Raw genomic sequence first — 13,022 nt, forward strand, 5'->3', positions numbered from 1 at the left:
TAGCCACTAGAATTAAAAAACAACAAAACAAACAATCACTAAGAAATGGACAAGCCTTCAATTGACTAAATTAAGGCAAAAGAAAAGCAAAAAAAAAATAGCAGAAAGAATGAAAACTAAAACTGTTAGGAACTGAAGAATTTAGCTGGGTTTGGTAGTACAGACAAAAATCAGTGTTTTACATTCAAAGTAATGAATGCTTATGAAGTATAAGCGTTCCCAGAACACTTGGATGTAGCTTAAATACAAAGTTTTATTAAAAATAAAATTTGTAAATCCACACAAGACCCTTCTCAACGCTAGCTTCAGGGCTCCTCCAGGTTTGCTTCCACCTGACTGAAATTAATCTTCCTCCATTGATTTGACTGGAAGCGTCATAAAATGCCTGCTCTGGGGCTCCGCGTTGGTACAAAACAAATTCTCCCTCTGGAGCTTCCTACTGCTCGGACAGAGCGTGAGAGTACCGAGAGGAGCAGAGTTTAGTCCCGCTGCCCATCTACCAGGGTATGTGACAGGTAGTCTGCCGTTTAATATGAAAAGCAATAGAAAGACCACACTCCGACAACTAGGATTTACACCAAAAAAAAAAAAAACCCAAAAAATCAAACCAGTCTGTTTTAACGATGAACTTAGAATTGTGTGAGCTTTCTTTTCTAAATTACGGTGTTTCATAGAGTTTAAGTACTCCTTCGCTGTCCCGAAACCTCACCACGTGAAGATTCTCCAAATCCCAGTGCAAAAACTAAAGCGTCGCTCAGCACCCTCCTTTGTTACTCTGCACCCCTAACAAAAACATGCACACATTTACACATGTATATACACGCACGCGCACGCAAAGGGGCTAGGAAAGACACTCTTGCAGAATGTCTTGTTGCACAACATGCTAAACACTTCATTTATTCAGCAACGTCAATAGTTCACACCGCTATTAAATCCTCACTGGTTTGACTGGTGTTCCTAATGAATATTCAACAAAGAGTGGTTATAATTTTCACGTACCTCGAAACCAAACCACATCCCAATGTGCTACGCGGGGCAGGACCGCTCAGTAGCGTAGGCCTGGTAAAGAAAACTGTTCCTATACCAACATAATTATATTGAAAAAGTCACAAGTCAACTTCAAATCAAATGAAAGTGGAACAAGTCTGGTATCAGACTTTCATTTGGATATCGGGGGGAAAAAAGACCCCGAAATTTGCTGCTGTTGCCCCACGGCAAAAACGCCACCACGCAGAGAGATGAAGCAGTGGAAGCTCCAGCAGAACTAAGCTCTTGGCAATCTAAAGCTGGGTTCCGAAGTCTGGGATGCGGCACGGACTAGTTCTGTCTTACAGGCGCCCTCCGCAAATATTCTGCCCTTTTATTCTCACATCCAGGTAAATGATGAAAACGGCTTCACGGGACTTGTTTTGTTACAGAAGAGAGTGCTAGAACTCGAGGGACGGCGGCTCGGAGTTGCCAGCCGCTTGCTGAAGTAAAGGACTGAGAGCTGCAACACGGAGTTGGTTGTGAGATACAAAAAATCTTAGTTTATTTAACAATGTTGTTAACATTTAATACAAAGACACAAAACAGTTCTCTCTTTCAGGACCTCACCGACTTTATTCCATCTCCTCTACCACCCAAACTCTGCTCTCAGAGAAATGAAAAGGGTAGCACTGAACCGGTAAAGCAGTTACTCGAGGGGCGTATTAAATTTAGCTTTGCTTTTAATCCTTAGCCGACCCTATTTCCTTTTAGTCGAACTTTGTAACATTGCTATTTCCGTTCTCCTCCACCGACTCAATGAACAGGTACAAAAATATGGAAAATCCTAGGACAATCTAAAATTCTGTTCTACTTACAGTTTTATTTCTGAAGTCCTAGAATTCCTACAAAGGCTTCTTGGAAATGACCCCTGATTAGCCCCATTCAAGTGTTAGATGCAAGAGGTTTTCTTGTTTTTTGTTTGTTTTGTTTTTTTAAATAACGCCATAGTGGTCACAGATGTCAAACCCTGTTTTAAACATCTATAAAAGCATTTATAGACCTAGATGTCTAAGCTTAGGTCATTAAAAGAAAGGTTAACTCCCGATAGTCACTGCAATGCCTTCAGTTTTACAGCTTATTCTGGAAGTGCCACAAGGTGAATCTGAAAGATACAAGACACCAAGTTTACATGATTGGCATTAAAATAAAAACGTATTAATCTTTACAAAGCAGTAGCTATCCGTTGCTTGCAGTCACGGAGGACAGCGCTTCACTGCGAACCCTCTAATTTTCAGAAGGGCTGAGCAGCTTTGCCTCTGACAGCAGATCTAAACTCGGGTCAGCCAAGGACAGCACGTGTTTACAAGCCGCAGTTGTACGCCTGTGCCCTGGAAGACCCCGTCACACCGCTACACACAGACACACCAGTTGCTTCGGAACAATTCCTGCAAGCTCGTGACGCGACAGACAAAACGCCGCTTATTACGAGACCAGTGGAAATGTCCCACATCAACTGTCAGCAAGTCTTCCAGGAGCTTCAGCGGGCAACTGTCGCATCTCATTTGGGTAACGAGCAGTGACATGCAACATGAGCGTCCCACAAGGGCATCGCCGCAGAGGCAGGGCAGCGCGGTGCTCTCTAAAGGATCACCAACAAGATGTTCTTGGAGATCGTTTTTGCGGTTCGGAAGGTTAAAGAAGGGCTGAGCTGCTCCACAGGGTACCGAGGAGATCACGGCACGCTCCCTCTCTGCCCCTGTTTTCAGGGTGTAGAACCAGGCCGCCCTCGTGCTCAAACTTGTCAGCAGGGTGATTAGCACCGACCTGCAAGAGCTGTTCTTGTCAATTCACACCTTCAGTTGTTTATTGCTGCCGTATATCCTAGGTTTTTGAACTTAAATTCCACCACCGCACTCAGGCTGGTGGTTACTTTAAAAAGGCCCATCACACCCACAGCTCCCAAACTGCTCCCTGGAGCGACGTCACTGCAACACTTGGCGCTGCACGTGCAGATCAGTTGATCTGCCCTGACGGGGATCAGATCCTCAGCTCTGATCAGCACAAGCAGAAGGACAGAATGACTCCCTATCCAGTCACCTCTCGCAGCATTAATCTCCCACAGCCACCTGCCGCACCGTGGAAAGGACGGAGTAAGCAGCAGGAAGGAGTCCTCTGACCAGAACTACTTCTTACAGGATGTATTTTGTGCTTTGCTAGAAGATCAGTCAACACCACTTCCACTAGCGCTTTCAGGCTCCGTCGAGATCCGCTACCAGCCACTAACTCTCCTTAATCCGGCTTAAATTTAAACTGGGACAATAAGCATTCGAATTTCAATTTTCAACAGCACGATTTTTTTTTTGTTTTTTTAAAATAAACCATGGACGAAAATCATCTTGGAGATGGAGTCACCAGAGCCAAATTTTCCATTCACTAAGAGCCACCCCATCTACAGCTGAAGAGTTTTCCTTAATTTTAAAACGTGTCCTTTATCAAATAAGATAACCGTCCAGTGGCGGGGCAACCAGTACCTTGACTTTTTTTGGAAGAACTCCCCTCTGTACTGCAAAGTCTTTCCCAAGGTAGGAAAAGCAGCTGAAGAAAACTTTGAGCCCTTACACCAAACAATAAATACTAATTCAGGGCCAGTGGCAGTGGTTGAGATCAGTGAGCGAACACAGGGCTGCTCAGAGACTTTCAGAACTGCAGGAGTATTAACAGCAACAGAGTAAAATAAGCAACGGAGGAGGAAAGCAGAGGCGCACCGCCCCTCCGCAACAGCCTTTCTCGGGGACTGCAGCCTCTCTCTCAGTGACACCGTAATCCCTAACCAACTACTTCTGACCCACTTCCATGGATTTTTTTCAGTGTGCCGTCCTCCTGTTTGTGGCCCTTTCCTCCCCTGCCCCTTTCCTTTTTTCTCCCCCGAGCTATTGGCCGTCTGCCCCACAACCGTCTTCTCCGGCATTTCAAGTGGGATAGTCCTGCGCTCGCTTTAAGGCGAGAGCTGGCAGTCTCACTTCCTAGCGAGGCAGAAGAACTGGGACAACGCACCACCACTCGAGCGGCACGTGCAAACTGTGCGCTAGCGAGCACTGTTGAAGCAGGGGTGGAATCACAACCCCGCTGTGCCTGTGCATCTCCACAAACACAGTCCCAGAATAAGCTGCTCTTCCTCTCCCACCCAGCGCCAGCGAGGAAACGCTGGCACATCTTGTAATGCCACTGACAGGAGAAAAGCAGTACAGGTGACAGCAGGCAAGAGGGCACGCTGGCACAACCACCTAAGCAGGGTGTTGTCTCTAAGTTGCACGCTTCTGACAACAATCCCATCCAGATTGCTCCGTAACTCTACCAGGAACTGTTCCCGCTCCACTTACAGCGAGGGAAGAGATGGACTTGCAGCGCTGTGAAGTGTTCTGCCCCCTTGAAAGGCCTGGGAAATCTTGCACACTAAGGGCGAAATAACGGATACTAAGGACAGTAACTTCCCGGCAATGGCTCCGGCGTTCATATATTAGCATCTAAGAGCCTTTGAGATCAGACAATTCTTAAATTTACCAAATGGCTGACCTGTCTTCCAGACAGACACGTCCATGCAGGTTACCCATGCAGCGTGATGGTTTACGCTGATAGGCAATTTTGGACAGATCATTGAACTTCTTTCCATACTTGTGATAACTACAGCTACCTTTTCCTTCTCTAAATCACCATCATCCTGGTATCACAAGATACTTCCCATAAGGGATCTGGGATCATTTGCATTACACAAATTACAGAGACGGGAGGCTCTGCAGGACTGAAAAGCATTGGTATTGGAAGACAGAAGAACTTACAGCAGCACACGTCCTCCTCAGTGATCGACTTCTGCATCTTCAAACTGCCCCGCAACTACTGGTGCTATGTCCACCTCCATCCCATCTGAAAAACAACAGCCAGCGCTACGTAACAGGGCAGGCTCGCAAGCGGATGATGTTATCACACGGAAGAGAGCGAGTGCCCTCTGTTGACAGGAGCTGGCCGGAACAGAAAACTCCTTTGCTGAACTTCTGAAAGCGGCCTAAGGGAACACTGACGTGCTCCCAAGTTCGTGGGTTTGTTCCAGCTCTGTCAGTCGGCCACTTAAAGACGTCACCGCTTCCTACAACCTCGCCTCACCCTATCTTATTAAAAGACTTAAATACTGGATTTAAACTATTTCATTTTTTAAATGAAGTTTCGGTGTAACATAGGGCATGATTCTTTTTAATAGCTTTAATTATGCTCTAACAGAAAGAGGCTGGATCCTGTTCTGAAACCGCTCTCAGCCATCGTGAAGTTGAAAAAAGGAACAATCGCTCTATGCTACAACGTCAAAAACCAACAGAATTCTGAAACTGAGCAGCCCTGGGGGTATTAATAATTATAGCAAACCAAGAAGCAGTACCGTAACAAATAAGATTAGGGAGGCAAATGAAACCTATGAAGATGGCTTTGAGACATGTGACATACTTGCTGTTCAATTTGTTTTAATTTTCAAAATTTTGCGGTTCAGAAACCTGACAATTTTCAAATGAAGGGCACTGCTAAAACACGAGTATATCACCTAAGGTTATCTTTGTATTATATAAATTTACTCAAAGTTGTGGAACAAAGAGAACCTGTAAACAACTGACAAAGCAAATAAAGATTAAGAAAATGATCCACGTGGATCAGAACAGATTACTTATTATTCTGTTGACTATTCTAGGCAAGCTGATAGCTAGAAATCCACAACAGCTCCATCATTTTTCATCCTTCAAAAAATGTCAGACCATACTAAAACACTGACATTTATATCAAAAAAAGACGCAATACTACTAAACTGCTTCCCCGTTCTTCCCCCAGGTAATGTATTGCCCTGGTGAAAACAGCATGCAGAAAAGGAAAAAATTGAGAAACTGGGTTTTTTTCCCAACAAAAAGAAACCTTACTCCTTAAATACATGTTTGAACAATCAGTAGCATTAAGAGATACCCTTCAGAAAAGCAGATTTTTCTTTTTTTTACATGTTTGAACAAATCAGTAGCATTAAGAGACAGCACCCTTCAGAAAAGCAGATTTTTCTTTTTTTAAATCTGTTCCAGTGTATTTCAATGATTCTGAATTCACACTGAACTCTGTAAAGAGAATTATTAACCTACAATTTAGGGTATTTTCAAGAAAAATACTCTTACCTGTTCAGAGTAGAAATTGCTTCCTAATCCCAGCACAGACTGACAAGTTTAATTTTTTTTAATTCTAAATCAACTTCACCCTACCACTATTCCAGGAAATCATACCAGTAAGAATCAAGAATTCTTAACACAGTGGTCCTCAATCTTTAACACAGCAGCCCTCAATCCACGGCAGGCAATATGCTGCCCGTAGGGCCACAGGCATTTTTATAACCTGTGGTTGTGAACAAAGATAAAACCGCTGTTGATGCACACCGTGCGGTAAGGTATCGCCCACAGCATGATACTTGCTCAGTCCTGGTGTTCATGGATTAGCCAGACTGGAGAACCACTGCTTTCATATATTCTTTAGTAAAACAAAAGCATTTCTTACCTTCAAACTCCCTTATCGAGTCTTCTGTTCTCACTCCAGCCATGTTGTACTGACTGCTGACAGACTGGGCTAACATCCCTTCTAACCTCTCCAGAGTGGCCTGACCTTCTGCAGTTAAATGCGACAATCCTTCTTCGTAAGTGTAAAAGGTCGGGATGTCACCTTGTTCCAGCTCTGCAACAAGAAGTTCGTGTTTATCAGACCTGAGTGTAGGAGCCTGGATCAAACAGGGGTGGAGGAACAGGACACCAGTCAGGCGAGTTATGCTCGGATTAACTGACGGAGATTAAAAGGCTGCTTACATCAGTTACAGAATATACACAGCGATGTGAGTTGACCACGCCACAGCACGGGCACCGAACTTGTGCTAGCACGTCCACTGGGAACAGGAAAGGCTGATATTTGTGTCTTGGGGCTTTCGAGAATAAGAACAATGTTTTTGCTGAATTCCAGTGATTTGGCAACCTGATCTAGTTGAAGATGTCCCTGCCCACGGCAGGGGGGGTTGGACTAGATGACCTTTAAAGGTCCCTTCCCACCCAAACCATTCTATGATTCTATGAAATTACAGATTTCTGAGTTTATATACTGTGCCTATGGCATGAAGAACATTTAGGCGAGATGACACGGAACTTCTTAACAGACCAAACAGTTCTCATGACAGATACCGTAGGAGAAGTTCCAGGTATCCCAGTGCTGGTGAGTATTTCAAAAGAAACAACTGTTACGAACCGTGGGCCTCAACATCGTACTCCTCCCCTTCGTAATCATTGTCTGAATCTTCATCATCTGGGTCTGGGTGCAGAGCTTGGCATTCACACATCGCTGAAAACATGGCTTCCACTGTACGAACAAAACAGAATTATCTTCTGGGCAAGCAACCAAAACAAAAAGAGAGATGCTAATAGTTAACTTGCAGTGCTTTCAGTCAGCTGCCGTGAGCTACAAATCTCCCACCAGCTGAGACCAGGACTCCCAGGAACCGTGCTTGTGCAGCCAGGCTCCCATCCCAGCTGGAAAAGGGCATCTTCAGCTAAGATGCTGTTAGAAGCAGCTACTTAAACCGTATCTTAATTCTTTGTCCATTTGCACATCAAAAATCAAGAAGCCAGTGCTTCAAGGTTAGGAAATTTAAGGAAACAGCTGATGATCTATAACCAACTCTCTGGTCCTGCATAGACGTGACCAGATACTGAAAACACAGGGATACTAGAGGCAGCATTTCCCAAAATATGTGAGGGCAGACAGGAGTTGCAGAGATCAAGGAAAAACCTCCCTCGTTTCTCCAACAATATCCCACGACAACAGGCAAGAAATCCCAGACTGAGTGATCAGAGAGATTGAGAATATTCCTTTACCAGAACCACCGCTGAATTCGTATTTGAAAACGTCATCCAACACGCCAGCAGCCATGCAAGAAACAAACCAGGTTTCCTAGATCCAGCCTGCTGCTTTATCCTCTTAACAGCACTTTTCTATTATTTCATTGATGGTAAAGGCTTATCTCTGGACTATTCAGTCTGTGGTTACCCACTACAGGATTCCTTGCAGCACCTAACACATAAGATTCTTAAAACTTGGATCCAACTGTAAGCTCCACGCCGGACGAGATAGGACTGCTTTCCAGTGGTAGTGTCTGGACACTAGCACATTCCTAATGAAACTGTCGCTGACTCAAATATCACTGAATTTGTAATTAAAGAGATATTTCCCATACAACTTCTCTGCAAATGTATATAGATAAGATTACCTGTGTCGTGGGTTTATACTTAAAAGTCTCTATTTTAAAACATTGGAATTTTCCGTGAGAAATGGCTGCTTGAAATATTCCAGTTTCAAGCAAGATAAAACAATTTGCTTTGTTCTTCTCAGCACACAGAAAGCAAGTAATTAGAGAAGGACACTAAAGGATCATGTCGTTTACATCTCTATACCAGAGATGTCTTCCACATGCAGCTGGGACTTCAAGCTAAACCCGATTTCCCTCTTCACTTACAGGCTGATTTGTCGCTAGGTACAAATCTGAATTCCGCAATTGGTTCAACATCGTCATCGCTGTCTTCCTCCTCCTCCCCTTCAGCCATGGGAGCCTCTTTTGTCTCCTCTTCTTTAGAAAATTGAAAGATTTAAGAGAAACATGTTTATTTTGTCCAAAAAAAAGTCACGTTTGTTTATTCTTTCAGGAACACACACCTAATCGAATCAGAAACCTGCGAGAGGCACAAACCAACCCACTCCCATCCACATTACGGATATATGAGGTCCTCCCACAGCACCTTGACATCACTTGCAACACACACGAAAACTTCCCTGTTTATAATTTTAGGACTTTAGATTTCCGTAACTGTCACATGATGTTCACATACTTCAGGAAAACTGCCTGATTCTTATTAAAAAGAACTGTACTTAAAAAACCCCACAATTCACAATCATTATCATTTACTTGCACAATGCTATATATGTATTCCCCCCACAATTCACAATCAACATTTACTTGCACAATGCTATATATGTATTTGTTAAATCACATTAATTTTGCGGATCCTTAACACTACCGTCACGAAATCAACTAGCTTCCAGCGTGGCCCCTCAGAGGACTGTGACATTTACAGAAGATCTCTACTCGATTTCTGACATTCCTAGCCAGCCAGCAAGATGTCAGAGGTAGAAAGTGCACCCAGAGCCAATGACAACCGTAAGCAAAACCGTGCTTCCTGGCTTCTGTGCGCTACACACATGAGTAAGTAAGCAACAATGTGATGTTTTACTTTCCGTAAATATAAAAACCGCAGAGAAGACGGCTACAGTTCATCGCTTTGTGGCTGGGGACACTGCACTGACAGCCTCAAAAGTGCCTAGTTATTTTCTACAGAAAAAGAGGAGTACAGTTAAGGCTGTTCCACCGAGAGTGGCTTTTATCACATACAAAACTGGCACTGCCAAGAATATGAAGAAGCCAAGAAGCTGCCAGCCAGCTGTCCCCAAAAATGAAGTGTCCAAGGAAGCTACCCAATCCTTTTCCAACTGACACCCGCAGGCACAGCTTGTTACTGCTAAGTCCAGCTCTTTGTTTTCAATGAAGTCAACCTCTGACTGCCTTTTTCTAACAAAAGGGGCGAGGATAAGGCGCACACACACACACACACACAGAGCACAACAACAACTTTCAGAGGAAGAACAAAATGTACCCTGCCCAACTAAGAAATGAAGTCTCCTGCAGCCAAAGAAGTGGAGAGGTTTGGGTTTAACACTGTTCAGCAGTTAAAACCCCAGGGATAGACTTGAAAACTAAACAAATCTTCTACTTGCTGTAGAAGATTTACTGTAGCCAGAGTTCACGTATTAAAAAAAACCAAAACACAACCCCCCTCCCAATCAGTTTATTAAGGATTTATAGATAAGAACTATCACAAGACATCCCTACTCTCAAACACCATTATCAGAATGAATTAAAAGCTGTAAACAATATCTTTCTCCAGACTAAGCTCAGTTTACTTCAAAATAAGCACAAAGGAAAATGACAAAGAACCAAGAGGTGTACGTACGCTTTCTCTTACTATTTGTAGTGACAGACTGTCAGAGAATATTAGTGACAAGAGAAAAGGAAATAATGAAGAGTATTAATAGCTTAAAAACGCCTCTGCCTCTCAGAGTCTTGTCAGTACTTTCAGTATACAGACTATCTAAAGAAAAATTAAATGCCGATTTTAACCTTTAACTACAACGACTAGTAGGCATGAAGGGGAAAGGAGACCTGCTCAGGACTTAACACTCGTTACTCTTCAATTGAGATGGCAGTTTATGACACGTTTAAAATATCAACAGGTCTGCCAGAAGAAAAAAACCTGATACATCAAAAATAGAGAAAATCTGCATACAAACAATGAAACAGAAAGCTTGTTTTCTCTAGGTCAAAGCAAGAACGGTCAAAAGGTCGGTTTTGTGGGAAATCTACAAAGATCCATTAAGCCTGGTAACATGAGCTATTGTCTTTTTTTTTTTTTTTTTAAGCAAGCTGCGGGAGAAAATGAATGAAAGCTTGCAGGCTAATGTGAAACAGCAGGAATTCATAAAGCCTGGAGAGGGTAGCAACATTAACATAAGTTCAATAAAGCAAAAATGATACCTAAGCTGGAATCACAGGGAGACTGCAGAGGAACTAAATTGTTTAAAATTAGTTTAAGAGAGCAGAGAAACGATTTTCAGCGGCTCCAGCTGTACATATTCACATGCTGAGAGCAGAACAGTACAGAAGTGACTCTAAACAAGGGCAAAGCTATACTTCTAAAATAACTATCCTTCAGGGAAATGAAAACAAAAATACAAGCTATTACTTGAATGAAGCATATCATTTTTAAAAACAAAATTTACTCTTTTTGAAGAAGAAATCATGCCGCTCAGGACTGCGTGGGAACGCTAAGCAACACTCCAGGCATACCTTCGAATTTGGCGTTCACCATGACGTACAGGTGCTCCCACGGGTAGGCGTTCAGGTCCCTGGAGACGGCATGCAAGCTTATGGTGGGATAATCCAAGGAGAAGCCAACTCCGGAGTTTTCCAGCCAAGACAGGCGACTAACAAAGCCGGGGGAGGCAGGAAAAAAAAAAAAAAAAAAAAAAAGAGACAAGTTAGAAACTAACAGAGGAATCTAAGGTACCTGACTCATGCCTGCAGAAAAGCAAACTAACCCCCAAAAAGTGAGTAATTCTGGACAAGGCACTTACCCCACTCTCAGGTAATACACGGTCCTCCACCTGCCCTAACAGGACCTTGCAACAGCATAACTGATGGCTGAGGTAAAAGAAACCTTTCCTTAAAGAACGTGAAGCTGAGCACCCGAAACACATTTCAGCTTTATCACATTTGCACTAAACCCTGAATTTCCCTCCCTATGTCTTCATTTTCTCCTCCCTGTAGATATTTATCATCCCAAAGATAACTACAGAGGTTCCGGAGCACAATTTATAACTCAAACTATTAAATGTTCTGTGGTTTTTCAGGATAAAGAGAACACTATGAAAAGAAAGTCACAATCTTAATTTCTGGAGGATTATAGATCTGATGTGGGTATAGCCTGCATGTCGAAAAACAACCAGTTCTGTGATCAGCAGAGCCAAGAAAGCCAGGTTATGGTTTCCCCCCGCCCCTCACAACTTATGCGCTATAACCTCTGCTTCCCCCCGTTTTCACTCTCATCCCTAACCCCAGCAAGAGACAGCACAGGTTGTCGCCACTGGGCTGCTACCTCCTTCATATCAGAAAGATCAGTGTCTTTCAAGCAGCAAAGAAATCAAACCCAAGCTAGTTTTGGGTGTCTGTGATCGATGAGGTCACACAGCGAACAGAAATACTGAGGGGCAGAAAGCGAGATCTCCACCACGTGCAAAACTCAGCGTTCGCAAGTGTTTGTGGAGGGACAAAACCAACACAAAGGTCACAGAAGACTCCTCGCCTCGGGAAATCAGGCCGAGAGCAAGAGCTAGCGAAGTGGGAGTGAGGAATTTCTTTCCTAGCCTCAATCAGCCAGTTCTCAATGTCTACAGCTGCTGACACAGAGTCAGTACGTGGATCCAAAGCCGCATTGTCCTCCCGGGTACCCGGTTCTCCCACAGCACGACACTCCTGCAAATGCTGGCGTTTTCTATTTGCTACCAGCAAGTAGCTCTGGTAAAAGCTCTACGACACGCTCAAAAGATATTGGGAGGAAGCTGGCAGACTTGTATGCGCCTCACACAAAAATCTACTGAAAGCAAGTTACAAGGAAACTCGACATTATACGTGTTGAGAGCAGATGCTGGGTGAACAGAAGCCCTTGTATCTGCAACCAAACAACTAAACAAAACAGTAATTGAAATTCCAGAGAGATTCCTCTCCGAGAGGAACGCAACATCGCTAACAAGTTCAGGTGGGGCAAAAGCCTCTCAAATAATATTACCCATTTTATAAACGCTTCAGAGTCTAAAGGTTTTAAAAGACAATTCACTCCTCAGTGCACGTTTCAGGTGACGTTTTTGTTCTAACGACGCTCTTCCACTGCAGGAATATATTATATTTAAAGTACTTTTCCACAGTTAAAGAGAATTATGTTGCCTTAATCAACGAGCTGTCTTCTTGAACTGTATTATGCAGGGAGAATTTAAAGAAAATTATAAAGACCTCAGATAACATCTTCCAGAATAACCTAACTGACTTCTGCCTTGTGAGAACATACAGCACCCACGCGATTAATGCGACGTGAGAGACTTCAGAGAACCACAGCAGTTAATAACAGCAGGAAACCGACAGCCCCGTCCACTCCCCTGTCAATGGAAGAGAGGTGCTGTGTTGTCAGCGCGCCGGCCAGCTGTGCTCCCTTGCTGTGCTGTTCCCTCTTGCGCTGTTTAAAACACCGTTTAGGGCAGGAATAGCGGGGACCCCCCCTCAGAGCTTGCCCCTCACGGCCCTCTTTGAGGGCCTCCCCCACCCGACAGCCCCCCCTCACGCG

At 43.8% G+C, this 13,022-nt stretch overlaps 1 protein-coding gene across 1 annotated transcript; it reads right to left on the bottom strand.

Moving 5' to 3' along the window:
* Positions 1-1,502: 1,502 nt before the first annotated feature.
* On the bottom strand, positions 1,503-11,129 carry CLNS1A (chloride nucleotide-sensitive channel 1A). Its single transcript, XM_019473898.1, has 6 exons — positions 10,976-11,129; positions 8,534-8,644; positions 7,270-7,380; positions 6,538-6,711; positions 4,806-4,890; positions 1,503-2,131 (listed from the first exon to the last, which is right to left on the bottom strand). Exons 1-5 carry the CDS (start codon positions 10,995-10,997, stop codon positions 4,823-4,825), a joined length of 486 nt encoding a protein of 161 aa, XP_019329443.1. The 5' UTR covers positions 10,998-11,129; the 3' UTR covers positions 1,503-2,131; positions 4,806-4,822.
* Between the last annotated feature and the right edge of the window lie 1,893 nt (positions 11,130-13,022).

This window comes from Aptenodytes forsteri, unplaced genomic scaffold (assembly GCF_000699145.1).
Source record: "Aptenodytes forsteri isolate BGI_AS27 unplaced genomic scaffold, ASM69914v1 Scaffold231, whole genome shotgun sequence".
In the NCBI taxonomy this organism is placed as follows: Eukaryota; Metazoa; Chordata; class Aves; order Sphenisciformes; family Spheniscidae; genus Aptenodytes; species Aptenodytes forsteri.